The sequence below is a fragment of the Aspergillus eucalypticola genome, assembly GCF_003184535.1.
Source record: "Aspergillus eucalypticola CBS 122712 chromosome Unknown BO83scaffold_34, whole genome shotgun sequence".
NCBI classification, from domain to species: Eukaryota; Fungi; Ascomycota; class Eurotiomycetes; order Eurotiales; family Aspergillaceae; genus Aspergillus; species Aspergillus eucalypticola.
Genome location: NW_020290308.1, coordinates 167,468 through 194,168, shown reverse-complemented (window position 1 = coordinate 194,168; position 26,701 = coordinate 167,468). Strand labels below are relative to the sequence as shown.

At 51.3% G+C, this 26,701-nt stretch overlaps 7 protein-coding genes across 7 annotated transcripts; 3 read left to right on the top strand and 4 right to left on the bottom strand.

The window, feature by feature from the left end:
- Positions 1-2,795: 2,795 nt before the first annotated feature.
- sod1 (superoxide dismutase SOD1) lies at positions 2,796-5,057 on the top strand (the record flags this gene model as incomplete). The annotated part of the gene is made up of 4 exons (XM_025536319.1): positions 2,796-2,901; positions 4,175-4,506; positions 4,572-4,668; positions 4,740-5,057. 4 exons carry the CDS (start codon positions 2,796-2,798, stop codon positions 4,760-4,762), a joined length of 558 nt encoding a protein of 185 aa, XP_025383438.1. The 3' UTR covers positions 4,763-5,057.
- Positions 5,058-5,570: 513 nt separating this feature from the next.
- BO83DRAFT_420807 (SNase-domain-containing protein) lies at positions 5,571-10,642 on the top strand (the record flags this gene model as incomplete). Its single annotated transcript, XM_025534952.1, has 7 exons — positions 5,571-5,822; positions 6,045-8,523; positions 8,810-8,876; positions 8,968-9,414; positions 9,501-9,642; positions 9,699-10,076; positions 10,124-10,642. The coding sequence occupies exons 1-7, from the start codon at positions 5,685-5,687 to the stop codon at positions 10,640-10,642; spliced, it is 4,170 nt and encodes a 1,389-aa protein (XP_025383437.1). The 5' UTR covers positions 5,571-5,684.
- A 747-nt stretch (positions 10,643-11,389) lies between these two features.
- On the bottom strand, positions 11,390-14,614 carry BO83DRAFT_411725 (uncharacterized protein). Its single transcript, XM_025534334.1, has 3 exons — positions 13,997-14,614; positions 11,692-13,936; positions 11,390-11,607 (listed from the first exon to the last, which is right to left on the bottom strand). The coding sequence occupies exons 1-3, from the start codon at positions 14,548-14,550 to the stop codon at positions 11,566-11,568; spliced, it is 2,841 nt and encodes a 946-aa protein (XP_025383436.1). The 5' UTR covers positions 14,551-14,614; the 3' UTR covers positions 11,390-11,565.
- Positions 14,615-14,981: 367 nt separating this feature from the next.
- On the bottom strand, positions 14,982-16,429 carry BO83DRAFT_347320 (DUF1479 domain-containing protein; the record flags this gene model as incomplete). Its single annotated transcript, XM_025528813.1, has 2 exons — positions 14,982-16,170; positions 16,229-16,429. The coding sequence occupies 2 exons, from the start codon at positions 16,427-16,429 to the stop codon at positions 15,001-15,003; spliced, it is 1,371 nt and encodes a 456-aa protein (XP_025383435.1). The 3' UTR covers positions 14,982-15,000.
- An 810-nt stretch (positions 16,430-17,239) lies between these two features.
- Positions 17,240-21,058, top strand: BO83DRAFT_402897 (uncharacterized protein; the record flags this gene model as incomplete). Its single annotated transcript, XM_025533573.1, has 7 exons — positions 17,240-17,291; positions 17,350-17,597; positions 17,697-18,341; positions 19,394-19,493; positions 19,567-19,921; positions 19,972-20,200; positions 20,270-21,058. The coding sequence occupies 7 exons, from the start codon at positions 17,240-17,242 to the stop codon at positions 21,056-21,058; spliced, it is 2,418 nt and encodes an 805-aa protein (XP_025383434.1).
- Positions 21,059-21,600: 542 nt separating this feature from the next.
- On the bottom strand, positions 21,601-22,985 carry BO83DRAFT_382377 (Bax inhibitor-1 family protein). Its single transcript, XM_025532215.1, has 3 exons — positions 22,757-22,985; positions 22,606-22,676; positions 21,601-22,516 (listed from the first exon to the last, which is right to left on the bottom strand). The coding sequence occupies exons 1-3, from the start codon at positions 22,907-22,909 to the stop codon at positions 21,922-21,924; spliced, it is 819 nt and encodes a 272-aa protein (XP_025383433.1). The 5' UTR covers positions 22,910-22,985; the 3' UTR covers positions 21,601-21,921.
- A 421-nt stretch (positions 22,986-23,406) lies between these two features.
- Positions 23,407-26,631, bottom strand: BO83DRAFT_323354 (EXS-domain-containing protein; the record flags this gene model as incomplete). The annotated part of the gene is made up of 6 exons (XM_025527929.1): positions 23,407-24,354; positions 24,407-24,496; positions 24,547-24,720; positions 24,768-24,959; positions 25,029-26,474; positions 26,575-26,631. Coding segments are annotated over 6 exons (2,907 nt in total), but the record flags the coding sequence as incomplete, so codon positions are not given.
- Between the last annotated feature and the right edge of the window lie 70 nt (positions 26,632-26,701).

The window sequence follows — 26,701 nt, the reverse complement described above, 5'->3', positions numbered from 1 at the left end:
TGATTGATAGAGTATTTGAGTCATGGAATGACTGGCCATTTCATTACCAATAAGCGTTCTCTGAAGGATACCTTTCAGTCTCTGGGATTGGGTGTTTCGAAGATAAGCCCAGAGCTATGCCTTTGCGTCCACGGTCGCTTCGTGTACTGTGAGTTGTATTTGTGAGGTCTGAGGGTGTTCGTTTTTCGTAAGGTTAACGCGATGTGATGCAGCAATCATTTATCTTTGAGTAAATATTCAAGGCACTGTCGGGGACATTCTATCAGTTAATCCGAATCTAAATGCAACCGAACATTAGTTGATAGATGGAACTCCCGATTGATTGATTAATCCTTCGGAGTACAATATTTTCTTTGATAGAAGAAAAAGAGTTAAGTATTGTAACTTCTTTCACCCAGTGTTCTGTTCTTCGTTCAAAGTCCAAGGAGAAGGCCATACTGACTAGGATAGCTGTAGTGAGATAAAGAAAAACGATGGGTTGGGAAATTCTGTGAGCGCTTTCTCCTGCTCTGGTAAGACACGCTGCGAAGGATATTGTGTAGTATCCAGTGTAAAGTACTCGAGAAACTGGAGATTCCAAGTTGTTGTGGGATTCGAAGAGTTTAGTAGATCAACCGAAAGCGTTCCATCATACCCCCGTTGCCTGTATCACCGAACATTCACCTCACCATCGCCTGCAGGTGCGTATCTTTGATGCGGTTTCGATGATACTTCTGTGAGATGATAAGAAAGATTATCCCACTTTGTATAGTATTCTGTTTCCTTTTAGTATATTGACAGTAAGGTCCATCGGTGACAAGTTTGCTAGCACCAGAGACGCAATTTAGTAACAAAGGCCGATAGATAGACAACTGAGGTAAAAAAGATAGAGTCTCAGTGTTGTAGTAGCTGTGGGTCACTTTGGTTGCCCAGGCGAGTCGATAAGAGTTCATTTAGTTTTCAGGATGTTGGAAAGGCGAGCTAATGTACCAGTGAAGCGTTCGTTGGCATTTGAGCATCGGCGATTCGCTTGATCGGTATATGCCTCAGAGTGTCACAGAGTCTAGCAATCACATTAAGCAGTTCCCCTAGCTTATGGCGAATATCCATCTTGTAATGCATCTTGAGATATTACAGCCAACCTGTCCGCCAGTCGAGCGAGCTCAGAGGCAAGCAACCATAGCCGTGTATAGTCACTTTCAAACTTGTTCGACTGATTTCAGCAGAGGACGATGTTCTTAGAACTGTGGAGCACCTTTCTTATTTTCAGTCCTTGTCCGCTGACTTTGTTTGGAGCCATTTGAGTAATCTGAGCACCACCGGTTAGCGAAAGCTCTGTAGATAGGAGACCTTCGAAATAAACCCCAGTAGCGGGATTGATGAACTAAAGAATGAGATCTGGAGGATGTCTCTTCAACATACCGTACAATGCCATGGATATTACCCTGTTAATCTCTCTCTGTACGTCAGATGGAGAAATTAAAGCGTCGAGATTTATAGGCAGATATAGCGAGTCTCTCTTCGAATCTGAGTTGTATGGACCGGATAGAGTAAGACCTGTTGCAGAAGTCTCTCTATCATCCTCTGCTTTTGTTGCTTTCGGAGGACATCATAAATAGGCCCTCGAGCTTCTTCTTTTACCTTCGACCGAGCTTTCTGCTTGAATTCTCAACCGCGGATGTGTCAGAGCACAAGGCCTTGCACCAGATAATCGGTGGATTTGACCATCATCTGAGTATGATAGACCAGGTAATCGGTCGATAACAAAAGATATTATATAATAATAATAGAAGATTGCTATATCGTCTGATAATTAGATGATAGAGAGAAGAAGAAAAGGAGAGAGTTGGATGGAAGAGAACGGGGTTTATATAGCCCAGCAGAAAGCCAACAAGTGAACGCTCATATCTAAAGATTCCAAAGGATTCAATGTAAAGGGTGAACGAAAGGAGTGAACGGTAAGCAATATTTGAGTTAGTAGACATTTTTGAGGCACTCGTTGAATATCAAGATGCTCTCGTGCACTGGGATGCGTGCACTGAGATGCATTCAACGATTGGGCTTGATCAAGCCGCAGTTGCCCTAACTTCGGAAGTAGTGAACGGCGTGTAAGAATCAAAGCATTAGAAGAACAGGCTCAAAGGATTCTACTTCGAAAGACGAGCAGGTCATACACGATTATGACCGTCATTGCGATTTAGGGTTGCGAGATTGGATAACTGGACGGTGCCGGGTGACTATTTGTGAACCTGGAACGCCTGATAGAAGCACATAATGCTAGGCTGCTAATTACTCTTGAACATTGTGCTTTGCTTTGTGCTAGGTAATGTCTTGGCGTCAACGAGATTTCTACTCATATGTTCGAGGACCAGGCGAATTCTTCAAACAGAAATCCTACAGAAAGACTCACAGATCTTGCGGTTGATCAAAAAGCTTCATATTCTCTGCCGTAACGGCTATTGTACTCAAAGAATTCGGCCTATTGCCATAACACACGCCGAGTGAACGGGACCAAGGCCTCATGAAGGTTGCACCACGCACCCTAAATGGCTCAAAAGGCAGGTGCCTAGGCAAGTCCATTCAGACACAGTCCTTGGGGCATTGACGATCCTTGATTTTCGATGTTTGTAGCATCCTTTGACCTCCGGCTATCACAGAGCATATGGAACATTATTTACACCGATGGGATCGAAGCTGGTAGGAACGTCCTTCAAAGTAGAAACGACGGAGCAATGCTATTAATGAAGCCCCGGACATGATAGTACTCGTTGTGATTTAATAAGGTCGCTGAAGAGCGATGCTTAGGCAGCGGCACCATGAGAGATGCCCATAATGTGCAGACTTCGAGCATCTACAGTATGAGAATTGTCCTTACGTTGTCAGCATGGGCAGAGGTTTATGAAAAGACCGTTGTAGCTTCTTGTAGGTTCATGCTGAACTCTTAAGCGAGGTCAGTACTATCGGGAGAGCTGTATTGGGACTACTTACCGCAAGCGGATAGCTTCAAGCGTCCTGATTTAGGTAATGACCTACACGGATTGATACACAGTACTCCACGACAGCAACACCGTAGTCCGGTAATTATTCCCAAGATAAGGACAAGCATAAGCGAATGTCGAGAGCGATGAGGTGATTTGTGATAGTGGTGGTGGAAGTAGGGAGTTACGAGTAACGCGAGAAATAATACACACGGCAAGTGGGGTTTGCTTGATACAGATCGATACTTACTTTACCTTACCTTAGTTATCTGCACCTTCCGCTGCAGTTCGTTGCAACCCACGGGAAAGGTCCAGGGTCTGACAACAAAGTAAAAAGTACACAGTAGCATTCTGGAGGTGATTTGTCCCCTCTTTCCCCATCCATGAGACAACTGAGCCTCGGAGAAAGCTTTCTCATTTACCCTCGAGTAACCTCAATGATACACCAATCATAATGTACAGAAGCAGTCTGGACCCGACCTGCTTATGAATCGCGGAAGGAAAAGCTACTGTGGTGCCCCCCCCAAAGCTGGTTCGGGAAGGTGGAATACCGCAGCAAAACGTCATTCCGAAGAACCCCGCCAGGTGGGGGTTTTTTTGGTGAGCTTCCGATGGAGGGAAAGACCGACATTGGAAGCCCATCGAATCCACTGGGGAGCAACGAGCGAGGCACTCTGACTGATTCGGAGTCCGCTGCTGCTCCTGCTGCTGCTGCTGTTCTGTTGGGTCGCTCATTATTTACCCCTCGTTCTCTTCTTCCCTCTCCTCTTTCCCTCCCCATCATCCTCTCCAAAATCTTGAATTTACCCCTAGATCCAAGGTAATCCAATCTTCAAAAACCGTCAAAATGGTCAAGGCTGGTAGGTACCTGCACATTTCTTCAGCCCTTTTGGTTTTCCTATCCTGCTATTGGCCTTAACCCCCTCCACGGATCCACGATCGACCGTGGCCGGGGGACCTTGAGTGAGCAGATTTGAGCACCTTGCGATCCCTCCTGCACCTATCACGATCTGGGGACCCTGTTTGCCAGCCCAGCAAGCTCAGGGGGATTTGGTGACATCTGCCAGCTCATTCGTCCCCGTCAGCTGGAGCTTTGTTTTATCTTTCGTATTAATAGTACCACAATCAAAGTCTGGTTGATGTCCAGTGATCGCTGGATCTCGTGGTTCTGGAAGGTTTCCATCGATGAAAATCATGGGCTGACATCCATCTCTTAGTCGCTGTTATCCGTGGAGACTCCAAGGTCTCCGGCACTGTCACTTTCGAGCAGGCCAACGAGAACACACCCACCACCATCTCCTGGAACATCACTGGCCACGACGCCAACGCTGAGCGTGGCTTCCACGTCCACCAGTTCGGTGACAACACCAACGGCTGCACCTCCGCTGGCCCTCACTTCAACCCCTTCGGCAAGACCCACGGTGCTCCCGAGGACGACGAGCGTCACGTCGGTGACCTTGGCAACTTCAAGACCGATGCCGAGGGTAACGCCGTTGGCTCTAAGCAGGACAAGCTGGTGAAGCTCATCGGTGCCGAGAGCGTCCTGGGCGTACGTTTTCATCCCTGCCCTTCTTCCTGGCTGTTTCTGTAAAGATGCTAATGCAATGCATACAGCGGACCCTGGTCGTCCACGCTGGTACTGATGACCTCGGCCGTGGTGGCACCGAGGAGTCCAAGAAGACCGGTAACGCTGGTCCTCGTCCCGCCTGCGGTAAGCATGTCCCTACCAAGACACCCCTTCTCACTGAAATCAACATTGTTTACTGATCTCGTCTGTCACAGGTGTCATCGGCATTGCCGCTTAAGTGCCTAAATCAGTCTCCAAAGCTGTTCGACTAGGATGTGAAGAGCTAGAACAGAATGAATAGTCTGCTATTATCTCGTCGACAACAGGAATAAAATGAATGCACGAATGACTTGATGCCAACTGTTATGATAACCGGCATTTTTGCCAGACTGTATCGAAGCGCTGATTAGCTCCGCTGTGGGTAGTACAGAATGTAACCATTTTACTGGAAGTATTAGCTTTCTACTTTGACGTCCAAGTAGTACATGTCAAGATGCACAGTCTCATCATCGTCTCCTTTGTGGTTGTACTCGTTGCGGCCTAGGCTGATTCTAGCGCTTACAGCTACATACATGGTGTCACGGAACACATAGACTAGAGGCGAGCCAACAGACAAGCCCAAGTTTGATCAATTAGCACAGCGTTCGTCGCCAGAAACATCGAGTAGACAAGTCTTTATGCTGCAGCTCAATTGTGGTAGTTGGTGAAGCATCTTGTGGTGAAGTGGTTGGTGAAGTGGTGCTTCCTGCAGTGACGGAGCTCCAGGGAAGCTTGTAGTTCGGTAAATGTGGTCATGATAGAGTCACTAAATGAATGAAGATTCACTCTTCTGGATCACTGGGACTTGGCAAGTTGATTCCATGATGATATGCAGACAACAGTGCGGATAGTTGCAGGAGCGAAGCTCTGTCGAGGCCGGAGTCGAACTCCCCCACAAAAGTCAGGTGCTCGCCCGAGCGCGATTGGCCGCTCGGACTGCTGTACCTGGCCTCAATGGAAGTAGTCCGACTGTCTTCTTCTCCCTTTCCCCTATCATTCATTCGGTCTTTTTTTTCTTGTCCCCTTCTCATAATTCATTACTTACCTCCCTTTCTCTTTATTTGCTTCTGCCTCTTTAACCCCGTCTTGTCAATTTCTGGTCTCGCCTGTCGCTTGCCAGCATGCCTCTGGAAGCCCGCGTGAAATCTGTCCTGTCCGGCGACACGGTGGTGCTGTCGCATATCAACAACCCGGGCCAGGAACGTATCCTCAGTCTTGCATATGTCTCCGCGCCGAGGCTACGCAGAGAGGGAGATGAGGTGAGTTGGTTCTTTTCTGTGTTTTCAGATACAATGTCAATGCGCGGTGCAACCGTTTCTTGCTGCCTGGATAGGTGGCCTCTACATCGGGGACAATTGGCTGCATTCCATCCGAAATCTAACATTCTTGGCTGAGTTGGACTCGACCTTGGCCCGTTATAACTAGCACCGCTTGATTGATCTATCAATAACCTGCTAACTTCCGCTGTTTTCTTTCTGCAGCCGTACGGCTTCCATTCCCGAGAGTTTCTCCGCGAGCTCCTAGTCGGAAAAGTCGTACAATTTCAAATCCTGTACACCATCCCTACCGGTGCTAAGCGCGACTACGGTACAATCAAACTCCCGACCTTCGACGTCTCCCTCCCCGACATCAGCGTCCAGGAAGGATGGACTCGCGTCCGCGAAGAGGCTGGCAAGCGCAGCGACGAGTCTGAAGAGACTGTGGCGTACCTGCAACGACTCCGTGCATTGGAGGAGCATGCCCAGACGGAGGGCAAGGGAACATGGGCAGGCACAGAGAGTGGTCGCACAGAGACCACTTATGAGCTGTCTGACCCTAAGGCGCTGGTTGACGAATGGAAGGACAAGCACTTGGAAGGTATCGTCGAGAGGGTTCTGAACGGCGACCGCCTGATCGTCCGTTTGCTCCTCTCTTCGGAGGAACACCTGCAGGTTGTCGCTGCCATGGCGGGTGTTCGTGCCCCAGCAGCCAAGCGAGTGACGGCCGACGGCAAGGAACAGTCTGCAGAGCCGTATGGAGACGAAGCATTCCAGTTCGTCGAATCGAGGATTCTGCAGCGCAAGGTCCAGGTGAATCTTCTGGGCGTCACCCCTCAGGGTCAACTGATTGCTAGTGTTCTCCACCCGAACGGCAATGTTGCCAAGTTCCTGCTGGAAGCTGGTCTGGCTCGTTGCCACGATCATCACTCCGCCCTGCTTGGTACTGAGATGGCAGCTTTTCGCCGTGCGGAGAAAGTAGCCAAGGACGCCAGAGTGGGCATCTTCACTGGTCTAGTTGCTCCCAAGGGTCCTGCTGGCGGGGCCGAGGACTACGTCGTTGGCCGCGTGCTGAATGCAGACACGCTCTTTATTCGCAACAAGGCCGGTCAGGAGAAGAAGATCCAGCTCAGCAGTGTCAGGCAACCGAAGCCGTCTGATCCCAAGCAGGCTCCTTTTGCCGCCGATGCTAAGGAGTTTGTGCGCAAGAGAATCATTGGAAAGCACGTCAAGGTCACTATTAACGGCAAGAAGCCCGCTACGGAGGGATACGAGGAGAGGGAGGTTGCCACCGTTGTTCAAGGAAACACCAACATCGCTCTGGCCCTTGTCCAGGCGGGTTACGCTTCCGTCATCCGTCACCGCCAGGATGACGAGGACCGGTCTCCTGAGTATGACAACCTCATGCTTGCTGAAGCAGAGGCCCAGGCCGAAGGCAAGGGCATGTGGGCTGCCAAGCCCCCCAAGCCCAAGCAGTACCAGGATTACTCGGAAAGCGTTCAGAAGGCCAAGATGGAAGTTTCCATTCTCCAGCGCCAGAAGCGTGTGCCGGCTATTGTCGACTTTGTCAAGTCGGGATCTCGGTTCACCGTTCTGGTTCCTCGTGAGAACGCCAAGTTGACTCTTGTCTTGTCGGGTATCCGCGCTCCCCGGTCTGCCCGTAACCCCGGTGAGGCATCCGAGCCTTGCGGCCAGGAGGCTCACGATCTTGCGAACAAGCGCTGCATGCAGCGTGATGTTGAGATCGACGTGGAGACCATTGACAAGGTCGGTGGATTCATTGGTACTCTGTATGTGAACAAGGAGAACTTCACCAAGGTCCTCCTTGAGGAGGGACTTGCTACTGTCCACGCTTACTCTGCTGAGCAGTCTGGTCACGCTACTGAATACTTTGCTGCGGAGCAAAGGGCTAAGGAGGCCCGCAAGGGTCTCTGGCATGACTGGGACCCTAGCAAGGACATCGTTGAAGATGAGGAGGAGCCTGCCAACAGCAACAACAACACTGACACCGAGGTTGCCCAGCGTCGCAAGGACTACCGCGATGTGATGGTCACCTATGTCGACCCTACTACTGGCCGCGTTAAGGTCCAGCAGATTGGCACAGGCACCTCTGCCTTGACGGAGTTGATGAGTGCTTTCCGTTCGTTCCACCTCAACAAGGCCAACGACACTCCGCTCCCTGGACCTCCCAAGGCGGGCGACTTCGTTGCCGCCAAGTTCACCGAGGACAACGAGTGGTACCGCGCTAAGGTCCGTCGCAATGACCGTGAAAACCAGCAGGCTGAGGTTGTTTACATTGACTTCGGTAACTCGGAGGTCCTGCCCTGGTCCCGTCTCCGGCCCTTGAGCCAGCCGCAGTTCTCCGTTCAGAAGCTTCGCGCCCAGGCGGCTGATGCGGTGCTCTCCTTTGTCCAGTTCCCTGGTGCCGAAGATTACCTGCAAGATGCAGTCAGCTTCCTCGAAGACCAAGTTTACAACCGTGAGCTTGTTGCCAACGTCGACTACGTGTCTCCAGACGGAACCCTGCACGTCACCTTGCTGGACCCTACCGAGTCCAAGAACCTGGATCACAGTATCAATGCCGACATTGTTCGTGAGGGTTTGGCCATGGTGCCCAGGAAGCTGAAGGCCTGGGAGCGGGCCGCTACTGAGACAGTGTCCCACCTCCGCAGCGTAGAAGAGGAGGCGAAGCAGGAACGACGGGGTATGTGGGAGTATGGCGACCTGACCGAGGACTAAATATTACACTCATAGTGTTGTGTTTTGGAGTGGTGGAAGAAGATGTCTGTACAATTATCCACATGGCGCTTTATGTCGATTCCCATGAGCGACGGAATTAGTGGCTTTGGGCATTCTTACATTGGCAGCTTTTAAGAGCTGTGCTACATTAGTCTAGGATTTCTCAAATATGTTTTCTGAATAAGGATACCAAAAGTTGGATCTTTGGCAACCTTCCTTTTTTCTTGTGCTCTGCATAACTCCATGCATAGATGACATAAGCGGATGTTATCTCCGCGACTGTCCGATGCGGCGAATTGCCTTTCCCGACTTCGCAGCGTCAGCCCAATTTTCTTGTCCTTTATGCCATATCCCCGCCATTCCCCTCGTGTTTGCGGCTTTCGCTCATTGTTGGACTATTTGTGATTAGGATTCGACGTAGCCGGCGCCTGCTCAACTTGAAACAAGGCCTCGTGACGGGCTTGAAACATAAGACTATAACCGACTTCCGCCGACGCCGAGCTCAGCTCTTCCAAGGACCCGCTTCATCTTCAATACTTCCTCCTTTGCAATCGCCCAATCCAAAGCATACCCAGTCTCCTCAATCCAGCACAATGCCTTTCTGGGGAACGAAATCCTCTCAGCCTGCGGCGGAGAGCGATGCCAAATCTACGCAAGATGCGACCGATCCTATCAACGATCCCGTTGCGTCGGCCTCGCAGGCGGCTGGCACGGCGTGGCTCGCTGGCCATCTCCACCACCTGACTGATGACCAGGAGAAGAAGCTGGAAGACTTCAAGAAACTGTGTGAGGAGAAGGGTTACTACAAGCCGGAACGGGATGGAGAGAAGGCCAGCCATGATGATGCGACGATGCTGTATGTTCATTTCGCGCTTCCCTCACATAGACCTCGCCACGCTCGATGAACACGCATTGGAGAGGAGCTAACGAATATTACTTTAGGCGCTTCCTTCGCGCGCGCAAGTTCGACGTTGACGGCGCTTGGGGCCAGTTTAAGGACACCGAGGAGTGGCGCCGGGATAATGCCATTGAGTCGCTCTACGAGAACATTGATGTGGACTCCTACGATGCTGCCCGGCGAATGGTTCGTGAGCTGATCTATATGTGTATGGCAGTGGTCGCTAATATGTTCCTGTCTAGTATCCCCAATGGACCGGTCGTCGAGACCGCCGCGGTATTCCCGTCTACGTTTTTGAGATCAAGCATCTAAACAGCAAGAACATGGCTGCATACAACGAGACCATGTCCTCTTCAACCACCGCCGAAACGCACCAGTCCTCCACGGTCCCGCAGCGTCTTCTGCGTCTGTTTGCTCTCTACGAGAACCTCCTCAACTTCGTCATGCCTCTGTGCTCGAAGCTTCCTCGGCCTAACCCCGAAACTCCCATTGTCACCTCTACCAACATCGTGGATGTTAGTGGCGTTGGGCTCAAGCAATTCTGGAACCTGAAGGGGCACATGCAGGATGCTAGTGTTTTGGCTACTGCTCACTACCCGGAAACCTTGGACCGAATCTTTGTGAGTCCACCGCCTCTCTTCACTCGGTGATGTACCCGGCTAACCAGCTATCCTCGAAGATCATCGGTGCTCCTTCTTTCTTCCCTACAGTCTGGGGTTGGATTAAGCGCTGGTTTGACCCTGGAACCACTTCGAAGATTTTCATCCTCTCCGCCGCTGAAGTAAAGCCCACCCTGACAGCCTTCATGGATCCGTCCAGCATCCCCAAGCAGTACGGTGGCGACTTGGACTGGCAGTGGGGCGACATGCCTTATCTCGACGAGGAGGCCCGCAAGGTCGTCGGGGTCCTGGAAACTCCTCCTGCCGAGGGTGAGACCAAGCCCGACTTCATCAAGGGCCCAGTTCTGTTCAAGGACGACCACGTCGAAGTCCTCGGAAAAGTGAACGGCGAGAGCCGCAAGTCCAACATCCCTGTTGGCGCAACTCCAGCTCAATCAAACAACAACGCCTCCCCAGCGCAGGCTGAAAAGCCCACTGAGCAGGAGCAGACCAGCGAGAACGAGAAAGTCCCCCTGCAAGAACCGGCTCCCACATCGGAGACTGAGACACAACCAGTGACTGCATAAGTCATACGTTTCCAATCTCTTTCGAGCACACTTTTCATTGATGTTTACTTCCCTTTCTTCGTCGAAGGTACTACTAATAGAACCCAACGCACGGCGCCAGCGGTTATCTCATTACCCTCTTCTCCTGCAACCTACTCAACCGTTCTAGATAATATACCACTTTCCTACCATTGGTTTCTCTCTCACATCTTGTATTGTCCTTTCCGGGCTTGACCAAGCATCATCATTGTCTTATATACTACTTTTCTTTTTCCATGATATTGTCATTTTCAGGATCTGTCATAGGTGTGACTTGGGTGTGTGCGCAGCAACCGTCATCATCATAGAAAGATGCATCTTTTTTCGGGTTATATTTAGATAATCATTTTCATTTTCATACTTCTCCTAAGTCCCTACTGGTTGGCTTACTTCTTCACTGTATTGATCCGAGCCTTTCTGAAGTATTAGGGAGTTGCGTCGCATTGGTACACATTGAGGTGAGCTTGGGTTTGGTTTGCGGGTTATATACTACTATATAAGGCAATCCTCCCTGGGAAAATTCTCGATCTTAGTACCTTAGTAGTACTAATTCATCTCGAAATATTGGTGTAAGAACTTGAAGGCAGTACTATTTCAAATTAGGATACTACGTCGTATATGTTAATGTTTTGAACTCCCATTCCTCCCACGAGGGAATCGAGACATGAGACCATTGCAGTTACTACTGGTTTTCAATAGTAGGGTTAGAAATACTATAACTGTATGTATGTTATATTACGTCTTTACATCGTATCATATATCTAAGATAAATAGTAGTAGTAGGTAAAGGCGGATAGGTAGGTGAGCAGCTTCATCTACTACCACCCCAATCCAATCCTATCCCATCCTAACGTTTCGCTATAGTACATCAATCACAACGCAACTAAACTAAACCAAAGTAGTGTTTATGTAGACTTCCAGATCATATTGATCTGTTTTCTCTTGACCTGTTCAACGATATCTCAGTTAGCCAGCTGTTTACTAATCATGGAATACAAATAATAATGGGTAAGGTGAGGGATGAAACATACCATTGGAGCCAGAACAATCACACCAGCCGTCAACGCCACAATAGTCAAGACTAGTTGCAACTTGGAGAAACCCTTGCCCAGGACATCGAATGCCTGGCTGGGAGTTGCCCGTGTAGCGAAGATATCGCCGCCAAAGGCGAAGATCAGGCTAGTACTTTCGAGCAGCGTCGGGGCGGAAAGGACGCTCTTGATACCTGCGACGTCCCGGGAATGCGTGTGGTACCATTTGCCATCGAATTCGAGGAAGGGGTTGTACTTGAAGAGACCCTCTTCGGCTTCGGTGGAGGTGGGGTCCCGGCCGACAGGACGGCGGGGGTCAAGGACGGGACGGGGAATGCCGATGATGGCGTTGGAGGAGGGGAGAGTGCAGAGGAGTTGGCGAGTGGTGATGCCCTGGCGGGTCTGAGTGACGGCCATGTGAGAGATGGGTTCCGGGATGATGAAGGCTTGCGAAATCACGTGGGGCAGAGGGAGGTCACTGATGCTAGAGTAGTTGGAGGCTGCGTCCAGCGGGCCGCGGTCATTGGGAACGGGGGACTCGTATAGCTCGGAGATCACCAGTTGGTAGCCCTTGGCGCTGGAAGAGTCGACAGCGTCTGCCCAGAAGGAGTAGGCGAACCAGTTCTCGGAGACAACGGAGGAAATGGGCTGTGTGGGGTCGACTCCTTGGTGAGTGCTGGAGTGGAGGATCTTTCCGGAGATGGCATCAAGAAGATAGAAGGTAGCAGAGCTCTCACCCACGGCGGTGATGAGGGCGAGGTTGGAGTTTAGATACTTGTAGAGAACAGACCGGTTGCCCAGGACTTTACCGATAGAGGCAACAGGATCGTGGGCGGGCCGCGCGGTGGCGTGGATAATCTTCTCGCCTGAGGTGGGCAGGAACTGCCAGACAGGGTGCTTGTTATCGCGAGCAGCCCATCCGAGGACACGGCCATCATCGCTAAGCGTTATGAAGAAACCCGGGCCATCAATAGACTCCAAGGGTGTACCATTTTCCTTAATGCCGACGGTACGGGGAGCGGTGCCATCGTGGGCGACGGCAACCGAGCGGATCTTTGCAGTGCCGGGGTTGCGCGCCAGAATCTCGCCAGACGAGGCATCCAGAGTGACAGAACTGCCATCATCGACATACACCGTAGCAGTGCCAGGATGGGTCAGAATAGCCTTCACATTCCACGAGTCCGCTTCCGCAGCCTTGACCTTCCAAGACACGGCGCCGTGCTTGGCGGCATCAAGGGCGTAGACTCTTCCGTTCTCTGTGGCCACAATAACAGACCTGACAATACCGAAACTATCGAGGTTGGAGACCTCATCGGTCAAGATACTGGTCAAAATGCGCTTGGGCAGCCCCTTCAGCCACTCGGGAAGATGCTGAAGGTCTCTGGCGTGACGCTTAACGCGGTGCACGTAGGCCCCGTAAACACTTTCGTGACCCTCAACTTCCAGTTGATGGGCCAAATCCTCCTGAACGGCCTCCTGGACCCAAGTAGCGGCCAGAGCACCCGACAGAGCTTCATATCTAGTCCATTCGGTCTGGCCATTGCGAATCAATTGCCAGTCGCCAGATTCCAAGGCAGCGGCCGTCCGAACAGCAACGCTCTTATCCTTGGCAACGACCTCCGATACAGAATGCAAAGCTTGCTCCATAGGGGGAGCTTGGTGGACCCATCTTCCCAATACTCCGTGAGAGACAGAAGAAACGACAGTGGTCTCAGACTGAGTGATGCGGGTGAAGTAGACGTTGGCATCCTTGTTGCTCGTCGAGAAAACGGACCATCCCTGCAAGCGAGGAAGTTCGTAGGCCTTGTTTACCGAAGCGGACTTCAAGTCGACGTGATAAACTTCCGCCCAAGTGGTAGACTCCGTCTCGTAGTGCACCAGGAAATGCGGCAGCGATTCGAGCTTCTTGGAAGCATGAACCGTGATGGAGCTGACACTCTCACCACTTGTATTTTCAATATCGAACGAGTGTACCTGCTTCGTACCGATGACGTTGACCTTGAGCGTTTTGAATGACTGATCCGCCCAAACAATCATGGGTGCGGCAGTGTTCGCACCGACGAAGAGGACGGAGTTGGTGCTAGACAAGTCGCTTTCCGAGCTCAGAATATGCTGTCGAGTTTGGCGACCGGTCAAGGGATCCAAAGAAGTAACCTTGATTCTGTATCCTTTCCGGGAGGAGGGCTGCAGAGCGACGTAGAAGACCTCGGTGGCCGATGACGACAATTGGAGGGGAACATCGCCGCTACCGGGAAGTGTTAGCGATGGAAGCTCCAACAGAAGTCAGTTTCAAGTATAATCGTACCTTTCGTCCAAGTGCTCCCATTTCGTCCGACCCGAATCTCCATCCAGCCTTCGGACAACGCCAGCCTTTCCGCTCCAAAGCGCCACAGTGTCTTTGGTCGACGGAGCCGCACTGGCATCCTCCAGCTCCAAAAGCTCGAGATCGGCGAGCACTTCGCCCTCAAACCAGTTTTCCCAGATCAATTTTCCATCCAGAGCAGTCCACGAAGAAATGTAATCGCCTAGCGCGCTGACCAGGGCGTTTGTGCCTTCGGAGGCGCGGAGAAGACCATGGGGATTGCTTTCAGCAGCGGGCAGATCAGATCGCGAGAGGTTCTGTCTCCAGACAAGGGAGCCGTCCCTAGGATTCACAGCACCGAGCAGCGACTTCTCCGAGAGAGTGTAGAGTAAGGAGGCATTGGAGGAAGCGGACGGTTTGAGGAAGAAGGTCGATTGGGAAGTGGGAAAGCCGAGCAGCGCGTGATGGTAGTCGACATGGTTGACCTCGTCCCGGTAGATGGCCAGGGACGAGGGAACGCACGAGGCGAGCAAGAGAAGCGTCGCCTGTAGCCACATGGTTAGGACTGATGTTTCCGGTCGGGCATTGGAGGGCGACAGAGGAGAGAGGTAGCTGGGACGAGATGGTGGCCGACTAACGATAAGCTGCGGATCATCGATGACGGGCGGTGATGTATCATCGGGCAGAATCCCTTTTCCCCCGGTTTGTCTCCACTACAGCTTCAGCTTCTTACTCGATTTCACTTCTACCAATTCCTCATTACCAAGAACAGCTTTTACGACAATTTACTGATGGGTGCAGTTGTGACTGAAATTGACGTGGCTATGTGTCAAGCAATTGAAGTGAATCACATGTCCTCTCCCTAAAATTGATCGTTGTTTACGAGAAGGGTCCTTCATACTGCTGCCAGAACGGTGATATAGTCTGAATTCATATACATTTTGATGCTATTCTATGTACAAATACAATCTGGCGAATTGAAGTAATGCTCATCATATCCAAGAATCTCATGCTTGCCCGAAGCAGGTCTTGTTGGCAGCTCTGACAACCGCCTTCTCTCCCTCAGTCATGTCGTCGGTAATTTCCCATGGCTGACTTCCCATACCCATGGCGCGCAGGCCCTCTGCATCAAGCGAGCTCCAGTCAAGTGCTCCCTGGAAACCGATCTCACCGGGTCCACCAGCGCCTGGGAAATCCCAAGGCGGGGAGTAAGCAAGCGCAGCCTGGCGCTGCTTGAGCAGGTAGTTCACGTTCATCTCGCACATAGGCGTGGCAGGGATGTAGAGAACGCTAGAGTCTCCCTTGCCGCGATGTTCCTTATCGACGGAGTGCAAGGAATCGCAATGCCAGGCAACGTAGTCACCGGGATCCACCTCGGGGACGGACACCATGGTGGTTGCCAGGTCCAGGTGAGGATGCGTGACGGGGTTGTATTCCTGGCATGTTCCGGGTACGGCACCAGGGAATGTGTTATCCAGCACCGGCTGCGAGGAGACTGGGTCGAAGAAAGGTCGGAGGATAGTGTAAGCGGTACTCTGAATGACCATGGGGCAAACATGCAGTGAGCCTTCGCCGGGAGCTGTGTTGGACATGGACAGCCATCCCTGGAAGAATCTCAGCATGGAGCAGGAACCAGCGCCGTTGTACAAGTCCATGTTGGCCGAGACACGGTGCTTGGCGTCCCATGGGTCGTATTCTTCCCATTTGCCCTCCAGAATTTTGGAGTAGACTCGGGAGTATTCAGGATCCTCCCAGCGCTCCAATGATCCACCGTCAATATGAGGGCCGAGGGTGAATTTTGCGTCGCCGGGTTGCCTGATGCGGAGTCTGTCTGCGTAGGTCAAAGGATTCCGAGTCGAGATCGGAGTGTCGGGATCGGACGAGTGCCAGAGACGCTGCAGGAATCGCTGAGTACCGAGCATGCTCGGATGTGCTCGGGCCTCTGCTTGGGATGGAGTCCAATACAGCTCATAGACTGCTGGGGAGTCGGGAGGGAAGGCCTTCACGCGCTCTTGGTTGGCAGCAGCATAGTCCTTGATCCTCTCCTTCCAGTCGAGGGCTTTCTCTCGCGGCACCACGTTCCTAATGACCACGGAACCTCTGTGACGGATCTCCGCAAGAAGATGGTCTGGAACGGTGCCATTGACGACATCTGAGTATTGCACCGATGGGATAATCTGGACATTAAATTAGTGACACTCACTTATACATATAGAAGATGCCATGGGAACTTACATCGCTTCCTTTGGTCTTGATCTTGTGCACTTCCTCTTCCAAGCTGGGAAGGAGTCGCTCCCAACTGTCCTTCAGAGCCTTTTCATTCTTTTCAAAGTATTTCAGCTTCAGATCCCTGAACCGCGGGGGTAGTGGCTCTGGCTTGTAGTCTGGTCTCAAACTGGGGAAGACGCTGGAGATATCGCCCGCAGCCTTGGTCATCGTCGACGCTGAAGTCGACGTGGACGCGGCGCGGGCGGCCGTTTTTGAAAGAAATTTAGACATAGACATGATATCTATCCTTCCAATAGGTACTTGAAATCTGGATATTTCTGATCACTGGCAGACAGGACCTCTTGCGACTGATATACCTGCAGCTGGGGCGGATTATTGTCGGAAACCCATATTCAGCAGTCGGCCCGAGTACTTGATACGGAAGGTCCCCGCCTCCCCCGCAAAAAACGGTAACAAGAAAATGCGGGAATGTTGCTCTTTGCGGGATCCACATTGCCCCGGAATGAACTATTGCCTTCATTTCAGGTTGTCTCATAGGTATTTCAGAGGCGAAAAATTGAAGGAAGCTGGGATTTATCAGGTCATGGCTCGGGGCTACAGTTCAGACTAGCCATCGTACTTACCGATAGGCAATTGATACGAAGGCACCCTCCATAGCAGGCCCGCTGCAACCGCCCTTGCACGTCCTGCACAGAAAGCAGTGGATCAGGTCTCGCTGCCAATGACTTCAAGCGAGCTGATCGGCACTTTCACCGAGGGGAGCACCCCGAGAGGCAGCGGTCAGATAGGAGATGATGACTTGTCCTCGGTCTTCTTCCGGGTTTCTACCACCTTTAGGGCTCTCGTCCTCGGTCTAGTGATACAGCGACATGCCCATGGGGTAGGCCTGGGTCCCGTATCGAACCCCTCCGGAACAGTTATAAAGTAGCACAGGGCCACTCGGCAGAAAAGAAAAGCCACTTAACCACCAAACCACACTCCCCATTGCAGCTCCCTGGGCCTCACTCCCGCTTTAGAATGTCCTTCGCCGTTCAAGGCCGAGCTGCTATCGTAACGGGGGCAGGTTCAGGTTCGTCACGCATGGTATTCAGCCGATAAGCAAACCTCACTCTAAGCTGTAATTGTAGGGATTAACCTGTCCTTCGCCAAATCTCTCCTCGAGCATGGATGCAATGTCCTGTTCGCCGATCTAGCTCTACGTCCAGAGGCAAAGACGCTAGTGGATCAATACTCAGCGAAGGGGAAGACGCCACGAGCCGTCTTCCAGCGGACCGACGTGACCGATTGGCAACAGCTCGAGCACATGTTCGAGGTAGCAGAGCAGGAATTCGGAGAGCTCGATATTGTGTGTCCTGGCGCAGGCATCTTTGAACCGGTATAGTTTCCCTACCCACTGATACCAGTGTTATGCATCACGCAAGGGGTAGTATACTGCAGGCACGTTCAGTTGCTCACGCCCGATTTTACCTCACAGCACTGGACCAACTTCTGGCGTCCTCCGGGAACCCCTGAAAGCCGTGACCCGCGGTATGGAGGCCGCTATGCCCTCCTCGATATCAATCTCACGCATCCGATTCGTACGACACAGCTAGCCATTGCCCATTTTCTACGCCATGGGAACAAGCAGCGACGCAAACACATCGTTCACATCTCCAGTATTGCCGGCCAGAACCCCAACTTCATCGCCCCGATCTATGTTGCCACGAAACACGGCATCAATGGTTTGGTACGATCGTTGGCTGGCCTGGACCAGGAGTGCGGAATCCGTATCACAGCTGTTGCGCCGGGGGTTATCAAGACGCCGTTGTGGACAGACCATCCTGAAAAGCTCAAGGTAGTGAATGAAGGGGCGGATGCATGGGTAACTCCAGAAGAAGTAGCAGAGGTCATGCTGGCGCTTATCCAACAGGATAAGGTGAGCGGTATCATTGGGGATCAGAGTGGTCGTGGTCCCCAGTACCCAGTCAGTGGTGGAACTATCCTGGAGGTCTCCAAGACAGTTCGGGCAGTAGAGCCTTTCAATGATGCTGGGCCTGGAGATCGTCCAGGAAATACGGTCTCCGATAACAGTGCAGTGATTAACGAGACACTTGGTCTGCTGTCGCAGCCTGGATGGGGAGTGCCCAAGTTGTAGATAGGTGGATGGGATAGAGCATATAGTAATACTATTCATGATGTTAATACATGTCTGGCAAGCACAAAAGATATGGATATGCTTACTCCATTAGTTAACTACGTAGTTACGGTGTGACTAGTTTGGGTGATTCAGGTGAGATTCAGCCAAATATGGAAACTCTTTCCAGTCTCATCCTGTCGCCAGCTACGAAGCTAATATTACGTATTACTGGGTCAAGGCAGGCTGGCACTCCGCAGATTGCGCGAGGGCACTAAGGAATGGTGTATGACCTGTGCTTCAGGCTGGAGTAGTACTCCACTCACTGTCTCAGTTAAGTACATGACCTGGCTTACTGTCCTTACCACAGCAGCAATTCTGTAATCATTTAAGCAACAAAACAATGCTTCAGTACCAGCCTTCTTCTCAACTTAATTATGGGCTTCTGATAACATCGCATGATACTACCAAGTAGACAACTAGTAGACAATAGGAAGGTAGTACCTAGTCGTGACAATCTGGGGAAAAAGAAGTGAAGCCACCAATGGCGGAGGGCGATAAAGGGACTGACTAACCAAGACTCTCCACCGCCTCCGCTCCTTCGGCGGCATTTGGATTGCGCTGTTCATTCCCTTTCTTTCCTTCTTCTTATCTCCGGATGTCTTTCCCTTCTCCAACCCCTCTTTTTTCTTAATTTCTCCTTTAATTCTTCCTCTCCAACTAACTTCTTCGCTGATTTTGATTTCCGTTCCTTACCGTCTTCCGAGCACATCTCCCGCTGCACCGCTGGTTCCAGTGAACTTCAACCGACTATGGTTGGTTGATCACCCGCAATCTTTTGTCGTGTGGCCACCTTCAATCCTTATCTACCGCCTCCAAAAGAACTACTCCTACCACCTCCTCAACACAACTCGACTCTTCCTCCCACTTACTTCCTCACGATGATGGACGACGAAGCTTCCGTCGGGATTGGCTCCCCTCGAGCCGGTTCTCGAAGGTAACCTATAACACCTCCAATTAGGAGTACTTCCCCTGCTCTCAAGCCTTATCGCTAACAGGTACCCATCGGTCGCAGACACGGCGGCAAAGGGAAACGAAGCATCGGACATCATGGCGACGCCAGTTGGGTCAGCTGTGTGATCAACTTGGTCAACACAAGTAAGTCGGGCTGGAAATCACATACCTTTACTCCGCAATCGTTACTGACTCATGCTCTGTCCCTGCCTGTTAGTTATCGGTGCCGGTGTTATGGCCATGCCGCTGGCCATCTCTCACATGGGAATCGTCCTGGGTGTCTTTGTGATTCTGTGGTCAGGAATGACCGCGGGTTTCGGTCTATATCTCCAGTCTCTATGTGCTCGATATCTCGAACGAGGCACTGCATCCTTCTTTGCCTTATCCCAGATCACCTATCCTAATATCGCTGTCATCTTCGATGCCGCCATCGCGGTCAAATGCTTCGGAGTTGGTATCAGCTACCTCATCATCATTGGCGATCTGATGCCGGGCGTGGTTCAAGGATTCGTTGGAGGTGCTCCCGACTATGACTTTTTGGTGGACCGGCATTTCTGGGTAACAGCCTTCATGTACGCTAACTACGGCATTGAGTGCGTCGGACAGTGCTAACTAGTTTCAGGCTGATCGTTATCCCTCTCTCATACCTCCGTCGCTTGGATTCGCTCAAATACACAAGTATTGCAGCTCTAGTCTCGATGGCCTATTTGGTGGTTTTGGTCGTATACCACTTTGTGAAAGGGGACACCATGGAGGACCGTGGTCCGGTTCGAGTGATTCACTGGGCAGGCCCTGTGCCTACCCTCAGCAGTCTGCCTGTGATTGTTTTCGCGTTTACATGCCATCAGAACGTATGTTCCGAGACCCACAACCCAAACTCTTCACTTCTATGGTTCATTGCTCTGACGTGTGCACCCCAGATGTTCTCAATTTTGAACGAGATCGGCAACAACAGCCATTTCCGAACCACCGGTGTTGTCCTGGCCAGTATCGGTAGTTCTGCCGCCACATACATTCTTGTCGCTATCACTGGGTACCTCTCCTTTGGAAACAGTGTCGGCGGAAATATCGTGAGCATGTACCCACCGGGTCTTTGGGCTACGATTGGCCGCGCTGCTATCGTCATGCTTGTCATGTTCTCGTATCCTCTTCAGTGCCACCCGTGCCGGGCCTCCGTTGACGCAGTGCTGCGCTGGAGGCCCAAGTCCTCGTCCAATAGCGACACCTCCCCTCATCGGAACCCCCTCCTGGGACAGAGGGGCGGCCGAACTGCGGAGCCGATGAGTGACCTCCGATTCTCGATCATTACGACTACCATCCTTGTACTGAGCTACATTGTGGCCATGACTGTGTCTTCTTTAGAGGCCGTTCTTGCCTATGTCGGCAGCACAGGAAGCACCAGTATCAGCTTTATCCTCCCCGGATTGTTCTACTACAAGATTTCCTCTCCCGATTCGCCCCACCACCAGCGACTGATGAAAGAGGACGACGAAGCAGCGGAAGGTATGCTATCCGACGATAGCAACGATGAAGATGGAGAAGAGAGCGTGCAGGCACGCCCCCTAACCGACAGCGGCATCCTCCGCCGAGGAAAACGCCACTGGCGCCGAACCCTTCTACGAAAGTTAAGTTTGGCACTCGTAGTATACGGGGTGGTGGTTATGGTCGTATGCCTGATCACGAACTCTGTTTTCATTGCTTCTCACTAGACGGGTTTTGGTTTGGTTTTGGATGCGGGGGAAGTGAAAAGATCTGGATGCGTTCCATTTCCGTCCATTAGCTTTCTGGCCCTCGTGTGAGGTGACCTTTTCCGCTTTCCTACTAAATTTAGACACTCCCTACCAACTTTCTTTTCTTAGGTTTATTTCTTCGTTTCTTGCATCTATTGGTTTCCTTTCGGGTTTGCGATCTAGATCTGGGCTCTCTTCGTCCAACGGTTACAATGTTGGGGTTTATGCACGCTATACCATTGCACCGGCGTTGGGGTTCGTGTTTGGTCCGGTTTAGATTAAAGTCTTAAACCTTGAAATACATTTTTCAATTTAATGATGCCTTTACTCCCTTACCTTTCCATCTCTCTTGCTAGGTAGCTTGTCTTGGCTCTGTAAAGTTATCTTCTCTGTGAATCTGGTTCCTTGCTTTCCATAGATAGATACTCCGGTTCAGATAAACACAGAACTTATTGAAGTATATCTACTACCCATCAAGTACTACTAACCATCTACCAAACACTACTACAATCACGGGAGTATTATCACACAGAGGCCATTGCAACTATAGAATGGATGTTAATAAACAGGCTTGTCTGAACGAGTGGAAAGAAGTAAACAGAGAACAACGCGACTAAAGCTAACGGATGAGTACAATATCATTAGGCAATACAAGCAAGTCAGGCGAGGTAATTTATCACCGCATAGAACATAGAAGAGAGTCCAGTCCATCTCACGGTCACTCACTGCGTTTCCTCAACCACCGCCACCTGTAAGTAGCACAATCTGTATCAATCCACTCCAACCCCACTACCACCTTTCCTCCATCGCCCATCAAAACAAACAACCAGGTTATGATGGACCTAGTTGTTATTCTGACTATTCAGAATCCTCAAAATCGCCAAAAACAAATTCAAGATATCCAAATACAGCGAAATGCTCGCGGCAATCTCCTCCTCAACATGATAATGTCTCATCACCAACTGCGTATCAACAAGAATATACGCCGAGAAAATCAGCGCCGCAAGGCCCCCATAAATCAGCTCGACGGTGCTATTCGCAGGGAAAAACACAGCCACGAAGCCAAACAAAATCAGGAACCACAGACCACCGAAGAGGTAGGGCATCCAGTTAGTAAAGTCGTACTTGGTCTGGCAGGCGAAGAGGGTGAGAGCGACGAAGAGACCGAGGGTGAGGATGAGGGCTTGGATGACGAGCCGGGCATCATAGAAGGAGGTCACGACGCTGATGGAGTAGGCTTCGAGGAGGGTGAATCCGGATAGGAAGAGGAGATTGGCCGGATAGGATTTGCGCTTCCAGTAGGTGACGAGCATGAAGCCTAGGGCGCCGAAGACGGAGACCATCATGAGCCAGAAGTTGGATTGGATCCAGAGGCGGTAGCTGGGGGAGAAGAAGGAGATGGAGCTGAGGATCGTGGTGAGGAGGAGTTGGGCCGTTCTGTTTGTGATTACTCTCTTGTCAGTTTTTTCTGATGCTATTCTCGATTATTGCTTTCTCGGGGTGGATGTGGTGGTAGTGGTGCTTACAAGATGGAATAGACCTTCCGGATGAACTGCATACGAATGGGCAAGGTGCCCTCCGCGACGGTGCCGCCGAACTAATCAAACACATTTGTTAGTTGTTTTGGTTCCTCCCAGATGATGCAAGCTTCTTTGTTGAGAGTGGTGGTGTAAGTACCTTGAAATCGTCAGGAACATTGTCGTCCTCGCTGCGTGGCGCTGCTTGCGAGTAGTCGGCCGTTGCCTGATAAGACGGCGGGGGTTGAGGATAGGCGCGCTCCTCGAAGGAGTCGCGCTGCGGAGCAGGCTCGTATCTGGTGTTAGCTGCCATTTGCAACTGCGATGAGTTTCAGTTGTCTCTGACGCTGTCAGACTAATAGTATGGATGGAATGAGTTGATGGGACAGCCTGTCATATTAGATAGTAGGATAGACTAATCGGGGAAAGGAAGGAGAGGAGAGAGAGGGCCGAGAACCGCTGCGGCGCCGCGGCTCAACGGCGCTCCGGGGCAGGTGACGTCGGTGGTGTCACCTGATGGTGTTATTGCCTGAGGCAGATATTTACTATCGCCATCTAGTATGTTCTAGTAGTATGCATGAGATTCACCACGTTTACACCATCAATTTGGTCTATACTACATGATATGTGAGTGGTTGATTACGGAAGAAGCTTTTAGGCTCGAAGTATTCCTATTAATGCTCCATTAACTCCAATCATATGCCTCTATTATGTTAGTATGTATCATATCTATCGTAATAAGTATATATATGCCATCAAAAAGAAATCGTAAAGCAAGTTGTCACCCATTAGTCACCGTCTGCTTTCCCTTTAGTTTCGCTCCTCGTGAAACGGAAGCTCTTCCATTATCACATCATCATCCAAGGACGCTCTGCCATCGTGGTATTCATCATCAGTGGAGTCATCCGGGGTATCCTCTGAGCCACGGAGTGGCTGATCGCCTGGATCTTGGCCCGGACGCTTCTTCCGCTGGAAGTCCTGTGCATGCGCCGAAGCCAGCAATGAGCCGACACGGGAGAGGCCGCGATTGCGGAGCGACATGCCTGGAGTGGACGGGGTGCCGTGCTCCACATCGTGTGCTTGCGGTTGCTGCTCTTCCAGGGGCACACCATCTGCTTGTTGGTCAACCTGCGCTGGCGGGAGGGAGACCTGGTATGGCAAAGGCACATCCCTGGACGCCCGGAACAGCAGGACGTTGGTGCAGTGCTCATTCTCCACACGGAAGATCGTCCAGATACCTCGTCGGCAGACTTCTGACAGCGCCACGAAGAAGCTGAGTAACGCGGAGTGCTGCAGATCCTTCGTGAAGATGGCATAGAAGATCCAGTTGAATCGCACGATAACGTCGATGACCATCGCAACATAGTATACCCATGCTTGACGGAACGCCAGGACATCGCGCAGCAACGGGCGTTTGGCGTAGGCGTTCCCCAAACTCCAATCCATGACAAGGTCCCAAACCGACACATACACGGCGTTGAGCAGCGCAAAGGTGATGAACGTAGCCTGGAAACGTTCCACTTTATCGATGCGATACAAGCTCAGAGTGACATAGTACAGAATGGTGAACGTGTATTTGCCAAAGTTCAGCAAATGCGGGAAGACGTTCCTAGTATCTGCGTAACGTCGCAGACACTGCAAAGCTCTCCAAATGCCCGGTAAGCAGGTAAAGAACCCAAGCAGCCTGGAATGCGAAGAATTGCACTGGGCAGGGTTACCCCAATAATGTGCGTAGAGACAGAAGAATAACTCGATATTCTAACACAAATCAGCCACAACACGTTAAGCGTACGACAACCGGGTTACTCACACCCATGGCATATGTCTGGGAGCAATACATGTCTCCCAGAAAGAAATCACGGAACTCAACCGGATAGAACCCTGCCAGAAGCAGACGCCACTAGATTCGTTAGCAGTGGCTTAGGGCCCGCTATGGACGGCTTCACTCACATTAGAATATGCCCACCATTTGCGGCTGCGGTGGTACAGTGTCCGCACGGGTAGGAAAAGAAGGACCGTGGTCAAGCCGACAAGGACAACAGGCCAATAAATATACATGCTATTAACTGACATGAAGTTGAGCCACATGCAGAGACCCAGCAGAAAGAAGAAAAATGACGGCAGCTGTTACAGTCAGACACAATCAAAAGATTCACGATAAAGCACCATACCTCAGTAAGCTGACGCCAATCTAATGCATGCCTGGTATCATATTCAAACACAAAGACGTAATTGATCTTGGCCCGAGTCCAGACCATACAGTCTAGGCAAAATAATAGGAAATGAAGTACAACGAGGAAATAGCCCCCATATATCTGCGCACAGTTAGCTGACAGCAGGCACTCAGAACGATGAATACTGACCTGAAGCAAGTAGCTTGTATGAGTCTTAAGTTCACCATCCCGATCATGAAGGTTCTGCACTGCATATACTAATGACTGAGCACCAAACAGGACACCACCCATCAAGAGCACACCGGCACGGAACGTGCACGGAGAATAATCTCCCGATTTATTGATAGTGTGGCGCAATTTTGAAGCGGCGATCTTGCGGTTGCCGCGCTCGAAGTAACGAGCGTACAGGTCTTCTGCAGCGGACAGCAGATTCTCAGTGACTTCGCTTTGAACGAACCACGACTTGTTGACTTTCTCAGACATGTATCTCTGCGCAGGACGCGCATTAGTAGTCTTGTCATATTTCTTGTTGATCTTACGGAAGGCAGTCCTGTTCAGGTAGGCGTACGCCTTCAGCAGCTCCACACCGCGGTAGTACTCCTGAAGCGCGTGCTTCAGCTTCCTTTTAGCGGAGCGATAGGAGACATCGCTGTTGGTTGGGTCCTCGGGCCGACGGATGAAATCGCGACGCGACACTGTATGGTCGGGATCCTGTCCTTGTAAGGCTGCTGACGGGGTGCCCAACTCTGCAAGCGCTTTAGAGTTCTTCCCGAAATGACGTCCAGTGAGAGCACCGCGTATGCCGAAGCCAGCGAGGCCACCTAGAGGACCGAATGCATGAGACTTCGGCGTTCCTTCTTTCTCTGGCCGGGCCAACTTGGCACCTAGAACTTCCTGTGTGCGTTGGTCCCGCATGATATGCAGCTGATGACGAAGCACTTTGAGGCGTTCTGCGGCCTCCTCTTCCTTCATCTGATAGAAGGATTCTATTTTGGTCAACTCGCTATCCAAGAAGGCGAAGAACTCGTCCTGGCGCTTCTCGAACTCAGAAGATCCATCCGCTCCACGCTTCTCGGGGGATTCCCAGTCCGGATAGGACAGGACGCGCTGGAGCAACGATCCTCTCCGGTTTGGAGGGCCTGGGGTTGCATTCCGCTTATGATCCTTCTGGGGCGTCGCAGGACTCCGCTGAACTATGCCCTTGGTCGCAGTTCGTGTGCTCGCATGTCGCGACATCACCGGGGACGGTGTCACAGGTACACTGGTCTGCTCCGCATCCCTCTCCGACGAGTAGTCATTATGCTTTGGGTCGATGGCGGGATCTGGCAGTCGAAGGGAGGCGACATCCGATGATCCAGCATTCAGCGGAGGAGAGGGAACGATACTTCCGTAGCTTCCAATGACGCCTGAAAACCTAGACCCGGGTACACGCAGGGGCTGACGCTCGCTGCGGCTAGAGCCCGAGCGCGGTGAGCGTGGCGTAGGACCAGTGCTTCTTATAGGGGTGGAAGGAATGTGGGAGGGATCATTGGCATCGAGTCTGCTACTGGAGCGTCGGAATGGGGATGGGCCATCAGAACCAGCAGGACGGTCATCTTGGTCGTCATGCGCGGAAGCATTGTGTTGTTGAAGAGAGGGATGGCTGGGGCTTCGAGAGGTTTTTTGGAGAGCGCGAGAGATCGCTTTGACTTTCTTCTTGCCGGTCTAGAAGGTTAAAAAAGCAAGAGACCCGTTAGCATCCAGATTGTAGCTTAAACGAAAAAAGGAAAAAAGAAAAACGTCAGTACGGAAACGATATACTGACCTTATAATCTAGATATTTGGCGCGCCACTCTGGAACCAGTTGCTGTTCCAGCTCCCTAATTTCAGCACGAACAGCTGGTTATTCTGGATTCTGAAACACAAGCTTCAGGTAGTTGAAAGGAATGAAA

Excerpts from the sequence above, each read along its gene's own strand:
- BO83DRAFT_411725 (XM_025534334.1), bottom strand. The coding sequence starts at position 14,550 with ATGTGGCTACAGGCGACGCTTCTCTTGCTCGCCTCGTGCGTTCCCTCG. Across the intron at positions 13,937-13,996 it reads TGGGAGCACTTGGACGAAAG|CGGCGATGTTCCCCTCCAAT; the intron begins GTACGATTATAC and ends ACTTCCCGGTAG. Across the intron at positions 11,608-11,691 it reads TGATTGTTCTGGCTCCAATG|GTCAAGAGAAAACAGATCAA; the intron begins GTATGTTTCATC and ends ATCGTTGAACAG.
- BO83DRAFT_382377 (XM_025532215.1), bottom strand. The coding sequence starts at position 22,909 with ATGGCAGCTAACACCAGATACGAGCCTGCTCCGCAGCGCGACTCCTTC. Across the intron at positions 22,677-22,756 it reads ATGTTCCTGACGATTTCAAG|TTCGGCGGCACCGTCGCGGA; the intron begins GTACTTACACCA and ends GTGTTTGATTAG. Across the intron at positions 22,517-22,605 it reads CGGAAGGTCTATTCCATCTT|AACGGCCCAACTCCTCCTCA; the intron begins GTAAGCACCACT and ends AATCACAAACAG.